This window comes from Tenrec ecaudatus, chromosome 6, assembly GCF_050624435.1.
Source record: "Tenrec ecaudatus isolate mTenEca1 chromosome 6, mTenEca1.hap1, whole genome shotgun sequence".
Classification (NCBI taxonomy): domain Eukaryota; kingdom Metazoa; phylum Chordata; class Mammalia; order Afrosoricida; family Tenrecidae; genus Tenrec; species Tenrec ecaudatus.
In genome coordinates, this window is record NC_134535.1 from 26,259,423 (window position 1) to 26,279,099 (window position 19,677).

The 19,677-nt window shown below is 38.4% G+C and overlaps 1 protein-coding gene across 3 annotated transcripts in view; it reads right to left on the bottom strand.

Annotated features, from left to right (window-relative positions):
- Positions 1 to 19,677, bottom strand: part of SCYL2 (SCY1 like pseudokinase 2) — an 84,241-nt gene that overhangs the window by 47,318 nt on the left and 17,246 nt on the right. For 2 of the 3 annotated variants that reach the window (XM_075551108.1, XM_075551107.1), the window contains exons 2-3: positions 16,099 to 16,303; positions 2,704 to 2,861 (exon numbers count right to left, since the gene is read on the bottom strand). In XM_075551108.1, coding sequence (XP_075407223.1) covers positions 2,704 to 2,861; positions 16,099 to 16,275 — 335 coding nt within the window. In that variant the 5' untranslated portion in view covers positions 16,276 to 16,303. Of the gene's footprint in view, positions 1 to 2,703; positions 2,862 to 16,098; positions 16,304 to 19,677 lie in introns of those variants that run through there. The other variant, XM_075551109.1, reaches the window with a different exon arrangement.

Here is a 19,677-nt window from a genome sequence, read left to right on the forward strand (position 1 = left end):
AATATAAAATAACACGTGGCCTCAAATTTCAGGAGGACTGGGACTAGCCCCCAGTTCTGTCACTCCTCACATATGGCTTACTTAATGTTCTCTAGAGTTCCCTGGGAATTAAGTAAGTTAAGCAAATGGAAAGCACTGAGCACAGTTTTTCACCAGATAGGAACTAAATATGTTTTTTTTTCTTTTAGAAGGGAAGGAAAACAAACCCTGTCCTTTCGGGCTGGTGAAGTGCAGTTCCAGGTGTACATGGGAGAAGGGGGGGGGGGGGAAGGTAGTGGTGTTAACAAACCCAGGGACAAGGGAATAACAAGTGGTCCAAATCAGTGGTGAGGAGGGTGTGGGAGGCCTGGTAGGCATGAACAGAGGTAATGTAACCAAGAGGAATTGCTTAAACCCAGGTGGGGACTGAGCATGATAGTGGGACAGGAGGAAAGTCAAAGGAAATAGAGGAAAGAGCTGTGAGGCAAAGGGCATTTATAGAGGTCTAGATAACGACATGCACATATGCAAATATATTTATGTATGAGGATGGGAAAATAGATTTATGTGCATATATTTATGTTTAGTATTAAGGTAGCAGAAGGACATTAGGCCCCCACTCAAGTATTCCCTCAATGCATGAATACCTTCTTCTATTAAATTGGCATTCTATGATGCTTACCTTCCCAACACAGCAGCTGAAGACAAAGCGGGTGAATAAGCAAATGTGGAGAAGAAAGCTGATGGTGCCTGGCCTATCAAAAGAAATAGCATCTGGGGTCTTAACAGCTTGAAGGCAAACAAGCAGCCATCTAGCTCAGAAGCAACAAAGCCCTCATGGAAGAAGCACATGAGCCTGTGTAATCACAAGGTGCCGAAGGGATCAGTTATCAGGCATAAAAGAACCAAAAAATCATAACATTGTGTGCTCACCTCCCTGATACAATCGCTGAAGACAGATGTGTGCATAAGCAAATGTGGCCAAGAAAGCTGATGGTCTCCGGCTATCAAAAGATATAGCATCTGGGGTCTTAAAGACTTGAAGGTAAACAAGTGGCCATCAAGCTCACAAGCAACAAAGCCCACATGGAACAAGCACACCAGCCTGTGCAATTATGAGGTGTCGAAGGGATCGGGTATCAGGCATCATCAGAACAAAAAATCTTATAGTGAATGATGGGGGGAGTGTGGAGTGGAGAACCAAAGCCCATTTGTAGGCTACTGGACATCCCCTTGCAGAAGCGTCTCGGGGAGGAGACGAGCCAGTCAGGGTGGGATGTAGCAACTATGAAACATATAACTCTCCTCTAGTTCCTAAATGCTTCCTCCTCCCCCACTATCATGACCCCAATTCTACCTTACAAATCTGGTTAGACCAGAGGATGTACACTGGTACAGAGAGGAACCAGAAACACTGGAAATCCAGGACCAGTGGTGTGCGTGGCGATACTGGGAGGGTTGAAGGAGGGTGGGTTGGAAAGGGGGAACCGTTAACAAGGATTTACATGTGACCTCCTCCTTGGGGGATGGACAACAGAAAAGTGGGTGAGGGGAGATGTCGGACAGGGCAAGACATGACAAAATAATAATTTATAAATTATCAAGGATTCATGGGGTAGGGGGGAAGAGTGGGGAGGGAGGGGAAAAATGAGGACCTGATTCCAGGGGCTTAACTGGAGAGGAAATGTTTTGAGAATGATGATGGCAATGAATGTACAAATGTGCTTTTACATAATTGATGTATGTATGGATTGTGATAAGAGTTGTATGAGTTCCTAATACAACGATTAAAAAATTTTATAATCTTGTTGCACTGTGTAAGACAGCTGTTTTGCTCTGTCCTGTAGCATCACTTGGGATCAACTCAATGAGTTCATATTTCTTGACTGGTGTCATGGCACGTTTGGGTAAGTAGTGGACTGATAAGGACAGGATTGGTGGCTCAAACCCACCATCTATTCTGAGCAAGCTGAAACTATCTGCTCCTATAAAGATTGACCATCTCAGAAACTCAATACAGTCACCATGAGTTGGGACTGACTCAATGACAATGGAGCTTTTTCAGTTTACATAAGATCACTATGTGGCAGAATTGACTTGACAAGAATCAGCTTCGTTTGAGAGTTTAATAGAATATGCGGAAAAGTCTGTGAAAGAAGGGCATGAGAAATGAAAAGCACTGCAGGCTTGAGGGTCCAGTTAAGATGACACAACATAAATTTCATGTTCTAGTCATTCTCGGCCAGACATCAAGAGTCCTTCTTGAGACAAACCATGAAGTAGATGTGGGCTATTGATTGACGTGCTGCCCACAGAAGGTGTCTGCCATCGTTCCTGGGACACATACAGGAAAAGCCCCCAAATATGACACCAATGAAAAGGAGACAAGAAAAACACTAGTGAATTAGCTAAGGCAGCTAATTCCAGGAAAGTGGCACGGACTTCAGTTGGGGACTGTGTTCTAAAATGCTCTTGTACCTTTCACTGGGACTATCGGAGTGCTAAGCATATGGTACAGACGTCTGGCAATTATGAACAAAGTTTGTAATATTTCAATGAGATATACACATAGAAAGTATAAAGGGAGATAACTAATAATCCCATAAGAACTGAAAACTAGTTTATATCTTCAGAGACAGTATATTGTATAGGTAGATTTTAAATATTAAGCTAACCTAAATAGTTTAAGAAGTCACTTATATAATAAGTTTTATATAAATTTACCTGGATTCTTCTAACGGATGTTGGACAGTAAGAAGACGCGGGTGTCGTAGCCGAGTTAATTGTTGGACTCCTCGCTTCAGAGTATCGATGATTTGATCTTTTTCAAATTTTTGATATTTGTCTATCAGCTTCTTATCAAAGACAAAAACAGCTACTTCCTAATAAAAGAATGGTGTGACAATTTTAATACATATATCCATATATTTGCTAAAATTACATTTGAGTATCACAAGGGTCTAACACAGAAATAACTACAATCTAATGGCATAATTAAAATATTGGCACCAATGTAACAATACAAAAGATGGTGGAGGCTTGACGGTTATTGACTAACATGCTGGGCATAATAGAAGATTAAATTCTAGGGAAATGTCTGGCATATACATACAGAAAAAGCTACCAAATGGTGAACCGATGAAAAAGAGATGAAATTAGCAAGGACAGCTAACTCCGGTAAATTAGCTGGAATGCTAGAAGAACAAGCAAATCTGTCTTGGAAAAAGCAGAGTCAGAATGCTCCTTAAAAGAAAGAAGGATGGGTCTACCTTACAAATCCAGCTAGACCAGAGGATGTACACTGGTACAGATAGGAACTGGAAACACAAGGACTTTGGGACAGAAAAAACCCTCAGGACCAATAATGAAAGTAGTGGTAACAGGAGGGGAAGGGGAAGGTGGGGTAGAAGGGGGAACTGATCACAAGGATCTACATATAACACCCTCTCTGAGGGACGGACAACAGAAAAGTGGGTGAAGGGAGACGTCAGACAGTGTAAGACATGACAAAATAATAATTATAAATTATCAAAGGTTCATGGGGGGGGGGATCAGGGAGGGAGGGGCAAAAATGAGGAGCCGATGCCAAGGGCTCAAGTAGAAAGTAAATGTTTTGAGAATGATGATGGCAACAAATGTATAAATGTGTTTGACACAATGGATGTGTGTATGGAAGGATCTACATGTGATCGCCTCCCTGGGGGACGGACAACAGAAAAGGGGGTGAAGGGAGACGTTGGACAGGGAAAAATATGACAAAATAATAATTTATAAACTATCAAGGGTTCATGAGGGAGGGGAGAGGAGGGAGGGAAGGAGGGGGAAAAAGGAGACCCTGATGCCAGGGGCTTGGGTAGAGAGCAAATATTTTGAGAATGATGAGGGCAACGAATGTACGAAGGTGCTTTACACAATTGATGTACATATGGATTCTGATAAGGAGTTGTATGAGCCCCTAATAAAATGATTTTTTAAAAAATATCTAGAAAACAATGAAGGCAACATACAAACATGCCTGATTCAATTGATGTATGGATTGTGATAAGAGTTGTACAAGCCCCCCAAATGATTTTTTAAACAAAGAAATAATAGCTCTACATGTTGATATTTTTGTTTAATAAAAATTTCTATGCTTTTGTAGCCATAAAAAATGGAAATGAAAATAAAGAATTGCATGTTTGGCAACAGAATAGGTTAAAAAAATGAGAAGATGCTCAACAAGATGCACCGACAGTGGCTACGATCATAGTAAGTACGAGGAAGGCACAGACAAGGCGTGCGTGTTTCGTTGTGCACGGGGTGGCATGGGTTGGCACCGACTGGAAAGCACCTCCCAACAACAGATGCTCTCGGATTCGACTTCAACCATCACCATCCTGTTACAGGCAGTAACTGAGAATGGGACCAGTACAGGACGCTGCTCTCTTTCTGTCTTGGTTATCATTCACAACTTACTTTATAGTGCTCAAAGCATATGTCCTCTTCAACGAATTCTCTCTCTCTCTCTCTCTCTCTTAACCATGGAAAAGTAGTATCCATGTAGTTCCTCCATCTTAATCAAACTATAACCTTATCATGCTTCAATGAGGCTAATCCCTCTAATAACTATCAAAATTCTTTTAAAATTTCAGATTGACTACCATATATCCTCATGTATAAGCCGAGTCTTTCAGCACATTTTCTATGCAGTTTTTATGGTAAAATTAGGTGCCTCGGCAGATATTCGGATCGGCTTATAGTGAGTATATACGGTATATTAGAATCTCTAGAAAAGTGTCTTTTGAAAGCTTCTAATTAAAGCCACTGTTGGGTTATGTGTTGGGTTGTTACCAAAAGATTAGGTTAGCAGTTTGAAACCACCAGCCACACTGCAGGAGAAAGATGCGACTCTCTGCTCTCATAGTTACAGCTTCAGAAACCCACAGGGGCAGTTCTACGCTGTCCTATATGGCCGTCATGAGTCAGGATTGCTGCGATGGCAGTGAGTGTTTTTTTTTGGGGGGGGAGGTGCGGTGCTTTACGGAGGTCCTGTGGGCTAGGAGTTTGGCTGCGATCTACAAGGATGCTGGTTCACACCCACCAGCTGCTCGAAAGTTGAAGCTGTCTGAACCTATGAAGATTAAACAGTCTCAGAAAACCCCATAGAAGGTCCCTGGGCGTGGGAACCTACTTGATGGCCATCAGTGGGTCACTCCATTATTACTGTCAGACTATATTACATTATATTTTCTTTTGTGTTTCATTTTTGCTGCATTTTAATTACTGTTTCTACAAGTTAGTCATGTTATCTAATCACCTAACCGAGATCGAGATTTCTCAAACACAACTTGTTCCAGCTTACAGTCCTATCTACTATGTGAGTTAAGGACTTAAAAGGATTGTGTTCTTGAAAAATGATAAGCAAAAGAGACTATTTAGTAATTCAATTCTTCAAAATCCCATTGTCCAAGCATTTTCGAATAAGTTGGCATTTACTACAATACTAAAGGATGTGAATAATTTGCAATCAAAGCACTGGGACTAGACAGACCAGAGCACAGTATGAGTCAATTTCCTATAAATGACCAGGATTTTTTCCTGATTTGTAAAATAAAGATAAGTCTCATAGGTTTAAAGAATACCATATATACTTGAGTATAAGCTGACCTGAGTATCAGCTGAGGCACCTAATTTTACCACAAAAACGGCAATAAAAATGTGCTGAAAAATTCTACTTATAGACGAGTATATATGGTAGCAAATGACGAAGTGATAGAAAAATAACTTATTGCAATATGGGGCATATTATAAACACTCCATGCATGTTATACCACTGAGTAACAAGACCTGTTATTTTTCTATCACTGTTGACATTTTTCTGATTTAGTGACACTTTATCAATGATACGCACATTCAGGACCACCAGCCAGGAAGCACCTCAGAGTGAAAGCAAAAGAAACTTAGCATCTTATGAAATTCATACAGAACAATGACATCTCAGGCTAAGCAAAATTATGCAATAAAAATTACATACTACTTCTATGTCACATAGACAAACATGTATCATGCAAGGAGCGTAACATTAGATGACAGTGCACATTCGAGAGTCACACAAAATTAAATTGGAGTCCCATTCTTGCCACTTACTATTCCTATTCACCTGGAACTCAAACTTCATTCTTGCCACTTACTATTCCTATTCACCTGGAACTCAAACTTCATTCTTGCCACTTACGATTCCTATTCACCTGGAACTCAAACTTTTGTCATTGTTATTTCCAGATCAGAATCACAAAACGAAGAAGATAAAAAATGAAATTATTCAAATACACCCTTATACCTAAAGCTCCAAGTACTTCTCTACCAGACAATCTTAAAAATAAAGGGATTTCAAGTCAATTGTCTATTTACAGAAATAGCAGTTTGTAACATTTGCTGTTATTATGCACCAAAGTTGTGCTAAGTGCCTTTTAAAGATTAATCCATACCTTACAGCAACCCAACAAATCAGGTGACTATTATATTCACTTCACAAGTAAGGACTTCATGGAAAATAAAAATGTTTTATCTCAGATTTCACAACAGGTAAGATGAAGTGCCAAGAGTCTAACCCAGCAGGAAGTCTAGGGAGGACACTTTGAGCCAATCCAGCAGCACTCTGTTTCCCAGAAATAACACAGGGCCAAAAAGAAAGAGCACCTCAGAAAAACATGACACATGACTCCAGAAAAGAAACTACCTATTTTGAGCAAAATCTGTAAGCACCACTTGTATATATACATTTTCATCTTACCTCTTTTTATATCATTATTGGACAATACCAGAAAACATGGCCTACGTTGCAGACATGATAGAATACTGGAAAAACTTAAAAACCAAACACCTACTGCCAAGAAGTTGGTTCTAACTCACAGCAATGAACAACTTATTAGAAATACCCTTTTTCAACATGAACAGTAACTATCCATGTGGACGTCACCATGTGGATACACAGGAATAAAATTGATCACATCTGTGGAAAGAGGTGATGGAGAAGCTCGGTCTCATCACTCAGAAAAAGGCCAGGGTTCAACGGTGAAACAGACTACCACTTGCTCATATGCAAGTGCAAGCTGAAGAAGGAACACTTAAACAAGTCCATGAGAACTGAAGTACAACACTGACTATACCTCACCTGCATTTAAAGACAATCTCATCTGGTACACTGAATGAGAGTGACTGAAGACCCGATGGCTGTAGGATGACATGGAGGCTTCTCATTCACACAGAGAGCAAAAAAGGTCATTAAAAAGACAAGGAAGAAAGAAGAGACACTTCAACAGGCAGCTTGAGAAGAAAAAGTAAAATATTACAATGAAACATGCAAAGAACTGGAGTTAGAAAAACGAAAGTATATACTCAGTATTTATCCAACAAAAAGAATAGGCTCCAATTGCAATATTGCCAGTTTCTACAAGCAAAATATGGAATGATGCAAGAATCATCAAAAGAAGATGGAAGGAATACAACAAGTCACTGAACCAAAAAGAACTGGTGTATATTAAAAAATAGATAAAAATTAAGATGTCAAAGCTACACTGAGGCACTGGTAAAATCAAAACTTCAGTGATGGAACATCAAATGAGACATTACAATAAATAAATACAATAGAAGTGCTCACTCATCTATGCCCCCCTCAAAAACAAATCAGAAAAGAGGTACATGGCCAATTAAAAGAGATGTATATTTTTGCCCAATAAAAAGAAAGGTGGTTCAACAGAATATTAAATTATCAATCAATACTATTGTCACATGTAAACAAAACAAAATAATTTTTTGTTATATGTAACAATATGTTGCAAAATATTGTTACAAAATATGTACACAAAAATAATTTTTAAATGGCTATACTACATTGATAGGAGCTGCTAGAAATTTGAGGATTCAGAACAGGATGTGGAACAAAAGATATCAAAGCTTATGTGAGATACATCCTGACTGAAAGCTGAGAATACCAGAAATATATTCATATATTTTATTGACTATATAAAGGAAATTATGTATCATAACACATTGTAGACAACATTCTACGAATGAGGACGCTAGAATACTAAGAGTATTCATACAGAACCTGTACACAAACTAAGATGCGGTTGTTAAATGGAACAAGGAAATACTTCATGAACAGTGTGCAGCAAATAAGCCAAATGCTGGACTCTGAAGAACCTGGCCTCAAGTTGGAGGAAGACTAATGCATCACCTGACGTGCCGATGGCACAACCTGTAGGCTGAAAGTGCGGAGAACTTGAAGCGCTTGCTGCTGAAGATCAAGGACTGAAGCCTTCCGTATGGATTTCAACTAACTGTACAGAAAACCTAAATCCTCGCAACTCGAGCAGCCGATATTATTAAAAATGGAGAAAAGACTGAAGTTATCAAGGATTTCAATTTACTTGGATCTGAAATCATCATCCACGGAAGCAGCATTGAAAAGATCAAATGAGATATTGCAATGGGAAAGCAAATCACTCTTTAAAATGTAAGAAAGTAAAGATGTCATTTTGATTACAAAGGAACATCTGACCCAAGCCACGATAGTGTCAATTACCTCAAATCCAAGTGAAAGCTGAATAAACAAGGCAGACCAAACAAGAACAATAGATGTCTTGGGATTGTGTTGTTGGTGAGGACAGCCCAGAGAATGAACAAATCTGTCTTGGAGGAAGCACAGCTGGAATGGTTCTTAGGATGGAAGACAACACTTTGGGCATGCTATTTCCAGGATGGACCAGCCCCTAGAATGGACATCATGCTAGACAGAGGGTCAGTGAACACGATGGAAGAGCACAGTGGCTGCGACCATGAGCTCAAATGTGAGGACGAGTGTAAGGAAGGTGGAGGACCAGTCAGTGTTCATTCTGTTGTACATAAAGTTATTATGATTTGGACCCAACTCAATGACACTAACAATAACAGCGTGATAATGAGACGCAGGATAATCAGGAAGAGCTTAATGTAATGTTAACTTGAGCTGAAAATAAATGACCCAGAAGTTTAAGTTTCTATTTCACCAATCATGTGCACAACCTTATTTTAGTAAGTGTTCTGCTATAACACATTTTATTAATGCATCTAATTTAAATGTGTTTATTTTTTCAAGATCTTTTAAGCTTAAAAAAATCTCATGAAATCACTCTCAAGTTCTCACAATTCACTCTTAAGGATGAACACTAGCTATAGCTAATGAAGATATTACAACATTCTCTCCCAGATATTCATTATTTTAGGTCATAAAGCCTTTAAGTAGGTCAGAATAACATTATCAAATATCTTAAAACTGATTTTCTCTTTTTGTTTCAAAGAGTTAAATTTAAGCAATCGCTGCAAATTTGTCACTGGTTTAAGAAAATCTTTTAGGACTCATTCTGGCTTCCTAAGTTAGCGTGAAGCTCTTATCTTGAACTTTAAAACCTTTCCTCATGTTGTTGATCTGGGAGATCTGCGCATGCTATAATCAACTTAACAGAGTTCACGGAGACAATGTTTTACATCCTACTTTGCTGAGTAAAGACTGGGCTCTGAAAGCTTGTGAATGAATGGCCCCCCAAGGCGAACTACTGGTCTCTCCCTATCCAGAGCAAAGAAGAGTAAAGAAAACTAAAGATGCAAGAAAACAATTAGTCCAAAGGAATAAAGGACCACAGAAGAGGAACATCCATTGACTCAAAAGCACTAGATAGTGCTGACCACTATGGAGGTGGGTCACAATAGGCAGTGCTGGAAAAGGGGAGGGTGGGGGTGGTGGTGGAGTGGAACAAAATTCAAAACCATGGAACAAGGCCAGGCTTATGGTCTGACAGAGTTACAAGCAGAATCTCCGGGTCTCTGGGCCTCAGTTATCCTTTAGCCCGAAACTGAAATCACTCGTAAAGCTCAACATTCAGTCAAGCACCAAGCAAGGCCTATAAAGGTGAACATTATACACTCTTTAAAACAAACCAACACCTGAGATTAAAAGAGCAGCATTTTCCCAAGGATAAAAACTCAGCAGGCAAGGGGGAAAAGGAGAAATGGTAAAACACAGGCAATAAGTGGCAAGAGTTGGTTACATTGTGAGGATTGCAACAAAAGTCACCAAGCAAAACGCGGAGCACTGCTGAATGGGAAACCAACTTACTCTCCACTCTCACCCAAATAAAAACCTTCCACCAGCATAACATGTCACCATCTACTTTCTAGTTCACGTGTTCTTTCTAATGCTTTTCCATAGTACCCTATACATCTAATTCCTATAACAATCTTATCTCCTAACATGTACTGCAAACTTCTTGAGAATCCACATTTTACACCACAGGATCATGCAGTATCATACTTAACAGATATCAATTTCCATCCTCAGGTACATATACATCTCAAAATTAATAGAAATAGGCAACTGTCATGTTTGACTAGTATTTTGTTTTTCACAGTAGTTTTGCTTATTTAAAAATATTATCATTATAATTTAAATTATATAATTTATAATTATACCTCTACCTACAGAATAGGAGCTCTGGTAGCATAGCAGTTGAAACCAACAGCTGATCCTTGGGAGATAGAGAAGGCTTTCTAGCCTATAAAGAGTGACTCTCTGATACTCAAAGGGGCAGTTCCATCCTGTCCTATAGGGTTGCCATGAGGTGGATGGAACTGACTGGGTGGCAGGGAAAGTTCAGAACAGCAGGCCCTACCCATGATTACTGTCAGGGGCCCTCACACTCAATAGACAATGGAGACAGAGCAGCAAGGAAGGGAATATGTCCAAGTCTACATATGCTAAGAGTGTAACAAAGTATTACATAACAATTTAGAAAATCAATTAATTTATCTAGCTATCTACTATTTTCCTTATAGATCCTAAGAACCATGTAATTAGAGTCATTAAGAAGCTCCTAAATGGTTTAATGCAAAAGAAACAGGTCAACAGATCACGACTTTTAAGTGAAAATAAACCTGAAGTTGCCCTAGTTAAAGTCTACTTCAAACCCAGTTAATAAATGTGAGCCACTAGAAAAGTACTAAAAATGTTTAGTTAAATTCATTTTAGATAGCATTCACCTGGAAGAGTGGAATATACTGTCAAGAAAGATAGAACTGCCCTCTTAATCAGCACGAGACGGACAAAACAAATACCTGCTACATGTGCACACACACACACACACACACACACCCAATTAGTCAATGGCCAGTCAAGGGCATTTAACTTGAAATGGTTCTCAAAAAAACATGCTTTTAAAAAAAGTTTGTTTGCAAGTCATTCAGGGTACAGCATAGCAACGATGAAATATACAACTTTCCTCTAGTTCTTAAGTGATTCCTCCCTGCCACCTATCATGACCCCAATTCTGTCTTACAAATCCGACTAGACCAGAAGATGTACATTGGTACCGATAGGAACTGGAAACAAGGAAATCAGGGACAGATGAACCCTCAGGACCAGTGGTGAGAGTGGTGATACCGGGAGGGTGGAGGGAAGATGGAGTAGAAAGGGGGAACCGATGATAAGGATCTACATATAACCTTCTCCTTGGGAGACAGACAACAGTAAAGTGGGTGAAGGGAGACATCAGACAGTGGAAGACATGACAAAATAATAATAATTTATAAATTATCAAGGGTTCATGAGGGAGAGGGGGCAGGGAAAGAGTGGGGGGAACCTGAGAAGCTGATACCAAGGGCTCAAGTAGAATGGAAACAAATGTTAAAATGTGCTTGACACAATGGAAGTATGTATGGATTGTGATAAGAGTTGTATGAGCCTCCAATAAAATTACTTGAAAAAAAGTCTGTTTGAAAAGACTGCCTACACTCAGAGAACCATTTTAATTTAAAATACTCTGTGTAGAAAGATTAAGTCAGTTACAAAACTGTGACAGATACACAGCAAATTATAAACTCAATACCCACCAATTACCTAGTAAACATTTAAAAAGTCAGGATGAGATAGGGAAGCATGAATATTTCATGAAATCTTCAAAAATCAAACAGCCTAACCAGAATGCCTAAAGTTAAAAAGACTACGTTGACAGGATGTGGAGGAACTAGAATTGGTGGTGGTTGTGTACACCGATAGACCAAACCAAACCCCCAGCTAATAAGTTGATCCTAACTCATAGCAACCTACAGAGCTTAGTAGATCTGACCCAGGTTTCACCATGGAGTCGCGGGTGGGTTAGAACCATGGATGTTTCAGTTAGCAAGTGAGCACTTTAACCACTGAGCAACCAACACTTTCACCTTAGAAAACTCCTTGGCACTCAGCAAACGAAGAACAAAATGAACATTTATGTTGAGTTCACACCTTTCCAAGAACATTAATCAAAATGGCCATTGGTGCCAAGTATAAACAGAACAATAAGGAGTTTTCAAAGTATTCTCTCTAACTTCAGACACTTTCTGAGAGAAGCAAGTGGGCGGCAGTTTCTGACTCAAAATACCAGAACCACCAATCCCATCAGAGGACAATACCTATGAAACCAATGACAGGAAAAACAGTCTCTCTGATTAAGGGCATGTCTAAGGTCCACTCATTGTGTCTTCCTTAGTGAAAATCCTTTCATGAAGGAGTCCTGGGGTGTAGTGGTTATGTGTTAGGCTGCAAATGACAAGGTTGGCAGTTCGAAGCCACAAGTCTCTCCACAGGAGAAAAACGAGGCTTTCCACTCCTGTGTAGACAGTCTCAGAAATCTACAGAGGAAGTTCTAGCTTGTCCTATAGGGTGGCTATCAGTTGGAATCAACCTGATGGCAGTGAGTTTGCTTTTTTTATTTTTCTGGCCTTCAATGAGGCTGACAGATTTGCTGGCTGCCACAGACCTTCAATTTACAAAGCAGAGCACTTGTGAAGCGCAGTAAATCACAGTGTGCATCCACTTGCACTGTTCGGACAAGCTCCTAGTTTGGATGCTCCCTGCTCATCAACAGCGTCTCATACTCGGTGTGCCCTTTAACTCTACTATTTGTTTTCTTTCCACAAAACGCATACACGGTGGCTGAGCAACTCCAAAGGCATATGCAAAAGTGTTCACTTAACAGTACTGATTTTGAAAAAGCAAAACACCAAACTCCCTGCCATCAGTTGATTCTGACTCACAGCGACCCAATATGGGGTTTCAGAGGCGATAAGTCTTCTGGAGCAGTCAGCTTCCTTCTCTCCTGGAATGTCTGGTGGGCTTGAACTGTCAACCTCGTAGTTAACAGCCCAGGGTTTAACGCATAGCACCACCAGAGCTCTTGAATACTCTACATAGCAACACAAAGTTAAAAATGGATCTGGTGCTCTGCAACACAGATTTGTCTCATGATAAATGCTGAGGAGAGGGAAGCAAAGGCAGTATAAAGTTATCAGATTCATTTAACAGACTTCAAAAACAGGAAACATTATTCTGAGATTACAGGACAGGGCAAAGATAAACAGGTGTATAATAGCCAGGGGAGTCATCAGCCCTGGAAAGAAAGGTGGTGAATAATGATTGGAAAGGTAGAGAATTGGTCATTTTTATATTTTTATCTGGATGTTGGTTATCTGGCTATGCTCATTCATTTAGTTACACTCAGAACTTGCACACCAGTCTTTATGTAGTATGTACATTTAAATAAATAAGTTTCTATTTTTAAAATTAGGCTGGATATACAATTTTTCTTCCCTAAATGTCATCTTGAAATGCTTTGTAGTATCTGTACAGAGATCCCAAAAAGAAAAATGGTTAGAGCCTAAGAGCTAGATTTTAAAGTGAATATTCAAAAAGAAACTTAACCACATCACAGGTAGATTAATGTCTTGTATCATTAAAATATAAGTCCAAATTATAACTTAAAATGTCAAGAAGGTAATAATTATAGACTACCAAGGTCAACTTTTTTTCAAACTTTGCATTTGGTTGAGTTTATCCAAACTAAGTTTCATAAAATCTTAAGGGCTTATTCTGTACTAAAGAACTTTGTTTCTATATAAAATATAAAAATAAACCAACCGTAACTTTTTAAAAGAACATTCAACTCTCACATTCCCCATGTTTTTAAATGAATGCCCTTCAAAAATTTAAAAAAACAGACAAACAATAGATATTGATTTTTGAAAGTTTAAAGTCAGTAGTCCTGGTGGTAGTGCAGTGGGTCACACATGAGATGTTAAGTACAAGGTCAGGAATCTGAACTCACCAACTGCTCTATCGGAGAAACACTGTCTCATAGAGAGTTACAGTAAAAAAAAAAAAAAGCCACAGGGCATTTCTACTCTGTTTATAGGGTTGATGAGAGCCAAAACTGACTTAACAGCATTGAGTTTGGAGTTTGAATAGTAAAGATGTCTAATCAGCTATAATGATGTTATTATTACATATGTTATATATACATCACTAAAGTTTTTATTTACCAACACTTTTCAGGCTACAGATTTCATATGTGTATATATTTTTCACCTTGTCTGCTGTTATTACTACTTTTCTCTTGAGCCTTCTAATATTTCCATTTAAAAAACAAAAGTAGCACCTGATTTGAAAATTATAATTTACCATGTACTACTGTGAACTTGAAGTAATTCTAAAGGGAATAAATATGATATACCTTTAATAGGGTATGAAAACCTTGGAAATATTACTTACATAAAGATTCATTTTAAACTTTTTGTCCTTTGATAATATTATGATACAGGTAGGTTAACACATCTGGCTTGATTTATGGACAGCTCCGATTTGCCTTTTTAGTGTTACATAATTTGTCCTCATTTTGATATGACTGAACAAAAAATCTCTGGCAAAAAACTCTATCACAATCACATTCACCTGCTGCAAGAGCAATTAATAATTATTTAAAAGACATCCATCTTTTTCTTTTACTGAAGTCAGGCTAAGAAGGAACCGTTTGCACCTGTTCCAATTACCGACAACTTGTTTCAGAGCTAGGGCTAGCTTCCATTCATAACTGAGAAACTGCCTGTATTTTCTTGAAAAATAACAGTTTTAAAGTGACGTGTTTTGGGCACAGGAAAACAAGAAGTAAATCTTAGATAAAACAGGTTGAAAGTCAAGGTACTCTGTTCCCTGCTATGCAGGGATAGCGAGCGCCTCAAGTTCATGTCTTTAGTTAAACAGTGTGTGAGAATGCCCCAGTCTAAAATACCTACCCTGTTGTTTATCTCAAAGTCATTGCCAAATTTATTGTATAGACTCGAGAATAAGTGGACCCAAGTATCAGCCGAGGCACCTAATTTTACCATAAAAACCGCATTAAAAATGTGCTGTAAAACTCAGCTTATACCCAAGTATAAACGGTAAGTGTATGTGCTCCTACAAAACAGGAGTGCAATCAAGCACTGGCATACTACTAGATCAGCACAGGCTGAGTCTCTTAAAGAAGAAGAAAGATGCCCTTAAATGTCCTTTGCTTGGGGGGTGGGGGGAAGTGTTTAAAAACAACATCCCCTTCTATTATTTCCCCCTATTTTCTATAGATCAGCACTATCCAATGGAATTTTTTGAGATAGTAATTTTCTATATGAGATGTCATCAGTTAACATGGACAGCCTGCTCACCATAATCACTTTTGTGAACAACTCTGTACATTGTTGCCCCAATGCCTGTAGCTACATCCTCATTTTGGAGGATAGTCTCTGTTACGGCCTAAGATGGGATCTATTCTGAAACATCACCGTGCTAGAGGGTGTGAACCACGTCACCACCTTTTGTTTCCTTGGGGGTACTAAAGACAAAAACCACAGCCACAGAAGAGAGCTCTCTCAGAAGCTGACAAAGTGAGCATCCTGGGGCCATCAAGGAAAAAGAAACCAACAGAACATTTTCAAACCCTTCCTTGTCTGAAGTGGTGAAAAAATTTAGGAAATGTGACCAATTTTATCCTAAAATCTGCACTTAGGTAAATATTATAATTTAACACATTCATTTGCTCAAGTGACATGTTTATTTTTTTGTGCAAAAAGTAGTCTACATAGTGAGATGATATGTGAATGGGAACCAGTCGATTCAGAGCATGTTTGAAAGCACTTTTAAGACTCAGAAAATGAGACAAAAGGGTATAAAGAATTCATCACTCCCGTAATTCTTAACAAAAAAAAAATGCATATATGCATTATTGTGGTATTTAGAATGTGTGTTTTAAACTGTACCTGTTTTGTTGACTTTTTCGTGCCATTAAAAATCTTCCAGGCTAGCCCACTGCCACCACTGGCAATGTGTCGCCCAACATCGAACTCTCTGGTGACCGGATTTCCCATGACAGCACTGGTGACGTCAGCCGTTACTTTCGTAACAGTGCTCTTCAACTTATTAAGCATGGACTCCATGGCTGCAGTATCAGGCAGGCACAGTTACCTAAAAGCACACGGGGATAGGCAGAACTGAGCTTTTTTTTTTCACACACTGAAGATTCATTATCCCAAGCAATGAGCAAAAGAAACCTATACAAATAAAAGTCAACTGCAGAATTTATCATCAGGTAATTGAATATACCTGTCTGTGAATTTAAGCCTAGGAATCAAGTTGCTTGAGTAGAACCCAATCTCATAGACCAGAATGAGAAGATACAGGCATTGGACACTCATGAAGAGAATGAAGTTTTGCTCAAATATATAGCACACACTGTCAAAGGTTTAAAGTAACAAAGCAAATACTAAGTCTCACTTAACACTACAAGTAGCCATGTACAATCTGATGCGAACCTAAAGAATCCATTTATAAACTTTACTATTATTCACTATTAAAATAATTACTGTGTAACAATGAAACCCTTTGAGGTATTTTCTAAAAGAAAAGTAAAAATGATGGCAAAGACACAATGCACAAACATCAAACCATAAAGGATTTTAAGTTTTATATCTCTTTGCTATTCATGGTTAATATTGTTCTTAATAATTATTTATTATTAATACTCGGTAACTTATTATAAGCTTAATGATCAATAACCATTTTTGAAGATTAGTAATTGTTAGGTTTAGTGTTTCTTTGATAAATTGAGAGATTCTACTTTTGATGATATCTGCGGTCTCAAGATCAATTCCTCAAATTAAAGCATTCATATTTATGGGAAAACATAGGTTTTTTCAGACAACATATGGACATAGGTAGTTTTAAGGTAGGTAGCAGTTTCTAATCTGTAGGAAGGTTAAGAATTCTGAAGGAATTAACAGTAGTAACTACGTCCCATACTAGAACTTGTTATTTAATGCATTAAGCAAATATATGTACATTATAGCTTACAAGATTATTTTTAAAATTACTTCACAATAACTGGTGTTCTTTTTAATTCTACACAGTTTATTTTATATACAGTACTGTAAATGCTGCTCTAACTTGAGGTGCTGATGGAGGAGCAAAGATTAAATGCACCCTCACCTTGAAGGATTAGAAACGTGGAAAAAATCTTTAAACCAATTTTGAAATATTGCACAGCAGGTAGCCTAGGCCTGTGATCCCAATAAGAAAGAAAATTAACAAGGTGATGGCAAGGATCACAACAGCTTTCTGACGAGACGCACATTCCACACCACAGCTGCAGAACTCCACAGTACAGCGCCCTGGTGTTGGCGAGACAAACAGGAACTCAGACAGGCTGAGCTAGGGTGGATGTTTTGAGATAGCAGGGACCTACACTGAAAAGGGGCTCCAGAAATTTTCACTGCCTTGATATGGGTGTGTGTGTGTGTGTGTGTGTGTGTGTGTGTGTGTGTGTGTGTGTGTGTGTGTGTGTGTGTGTGAAATTTTCACTGCCTTGATATGGGTGTGTGTGTGTGTGTGAAATTTTCACTGCCTTGATATGGGTGTGTGTGTCTGTATGTGTGTTTTCAGTGTGAAATTCTATTAGGCTAGGCAGAGAGCAACTAGACAGTTAACAACAGCTGAATGAGTCCAGAGTTCACAAATCATTCGACTTAATCACTAAAAGAATTCTGAAGGAAGCCTTAGAGTTATTCTAAACTGGATCTAACAAATAAAAAGAAAGTCTCAAAAAAAAAACTGAACTGAGGGTTAGTTAATTTCTTATCAGAACAAAACTCAATCCTCCAGACAGAAAACAACAAAACAAAACCTAAACAATGTAGCATTCACAAAGTTCAGCATACAATCTGAACTAGTTAATGAAAACAGATTAAAGTAATACATTATGGAATTTGCAAAAACATTTCAAAGCTGTTATCTCCAGCATTTAAAGGAAACCATAATGGGATGAAGGGATGCGTAAATTCTTTAAGTAGAAAGAAAAGACACCAGATAGAATTTTGTGTCTACAAAAGGAAGGGAGACCACTGGAAATAACCATCAAAGAGGTTGTGGAAAATGTGATAGAAAGAGACCGAAATTTTCCCACAAACTTTTTGAAGCCACTTTGTATGGAGGTACGTAAAAAGACTACTTATGCTATAAAAAAATGTAAAGATAACTGACCATTTAAAGCAAAAAAAAATGCTGGTGTTTATATTTAGAAATAAAACAATAAAAAAGCACACAGTACAGGGAAGAAATGGAAGTATATTTTTCAGAGATTTTTACATTATGTATAAAGTAATGTAATGTCACTGTAGTAATTTAAAATGATGCTACTGTTAAGCCCTGCAGTAACTGCTTAGTTAATTAAGAGGTAGCCAGTGCAGTCAAATCAATTCTGACGTATAAAGGACCATAGTGTACAGACAGTTGAACTGCACCATAAAGCTTTCTGACTATACTCTTGACCACAGAAGATTGCTAAATCTCCCTCCGAAAGAGCCAGTGCACCACTAAACACACACACACACACACACACACACCATCATTCTCCCGAGGAACATGACTGGGTTTGCATTACTGACCTTGAGGTCAGCAGTTCAATGTTCAACCCACAGTGCCACCAAAGTTTTTGTATCACCACTATTTAGCAGAGATAAAACAGAGAATAAGAGGTAGAAATGAACAAAATGAACAAAACACGTATGGGGCGAATAAGAAGGTGGGGAATTTAAACGCAACCATACCAATAATTACGGTAAGTGTAAAGGTCTTAAAAGTCCATTTAAAAAGCAGAGATTGTTAAAGTGGAATAAGAACAAGACCTAACTATATTCTGCCTACAAGAAATCCACTATAAATAAATTGTACAAAGGCACAGATGACTAAAACTTACTACAACAGTAAATATACAATACATTAAAGTGACTATAATAATAAAATGAATGGGTTTCAACACAGAGGAATATGGCCAAATAATAAACGCTATCAATTCATCAAGTAGACATGGTGCTGTTGCTAGGTACCATCTGGTGTATTCTGACTCATAGAATCCCTATGCATCATGTTAAATCAGTGGTTCTCAAACTTCTCATGCCGCATCCTTTTAATACAGTTCCTCATGTGGTGGTGACCCCCAACCCAAAAATTATTTTCATTGCTACTTCATAACTGTAATTTTGCTATTGCTATGATTTGGGCGACCCCTGTGAAAGGGTCGTTCGACCCCCAAAGGAGTTGCAATCCACTGGTTGAGACCTATTGTGTTAAATGGAAAAAGATTGAAGATGTCAAAAAAAATTTCTTTTGCTTAGATTCACAATCAATGCTTATAGATGAAGCAGTCGAGATCAAAGATGTATTGCGTCTGATAAATCTGTTGCACTAGAGCTCTTCAGAGTATTGAAAAGCAAGGTTGCTATTCTGAGGAGTAAGAGGCACTTGACCCAAGTCATGGTATTTCCTCTGCTTCATGCATGTGAAGG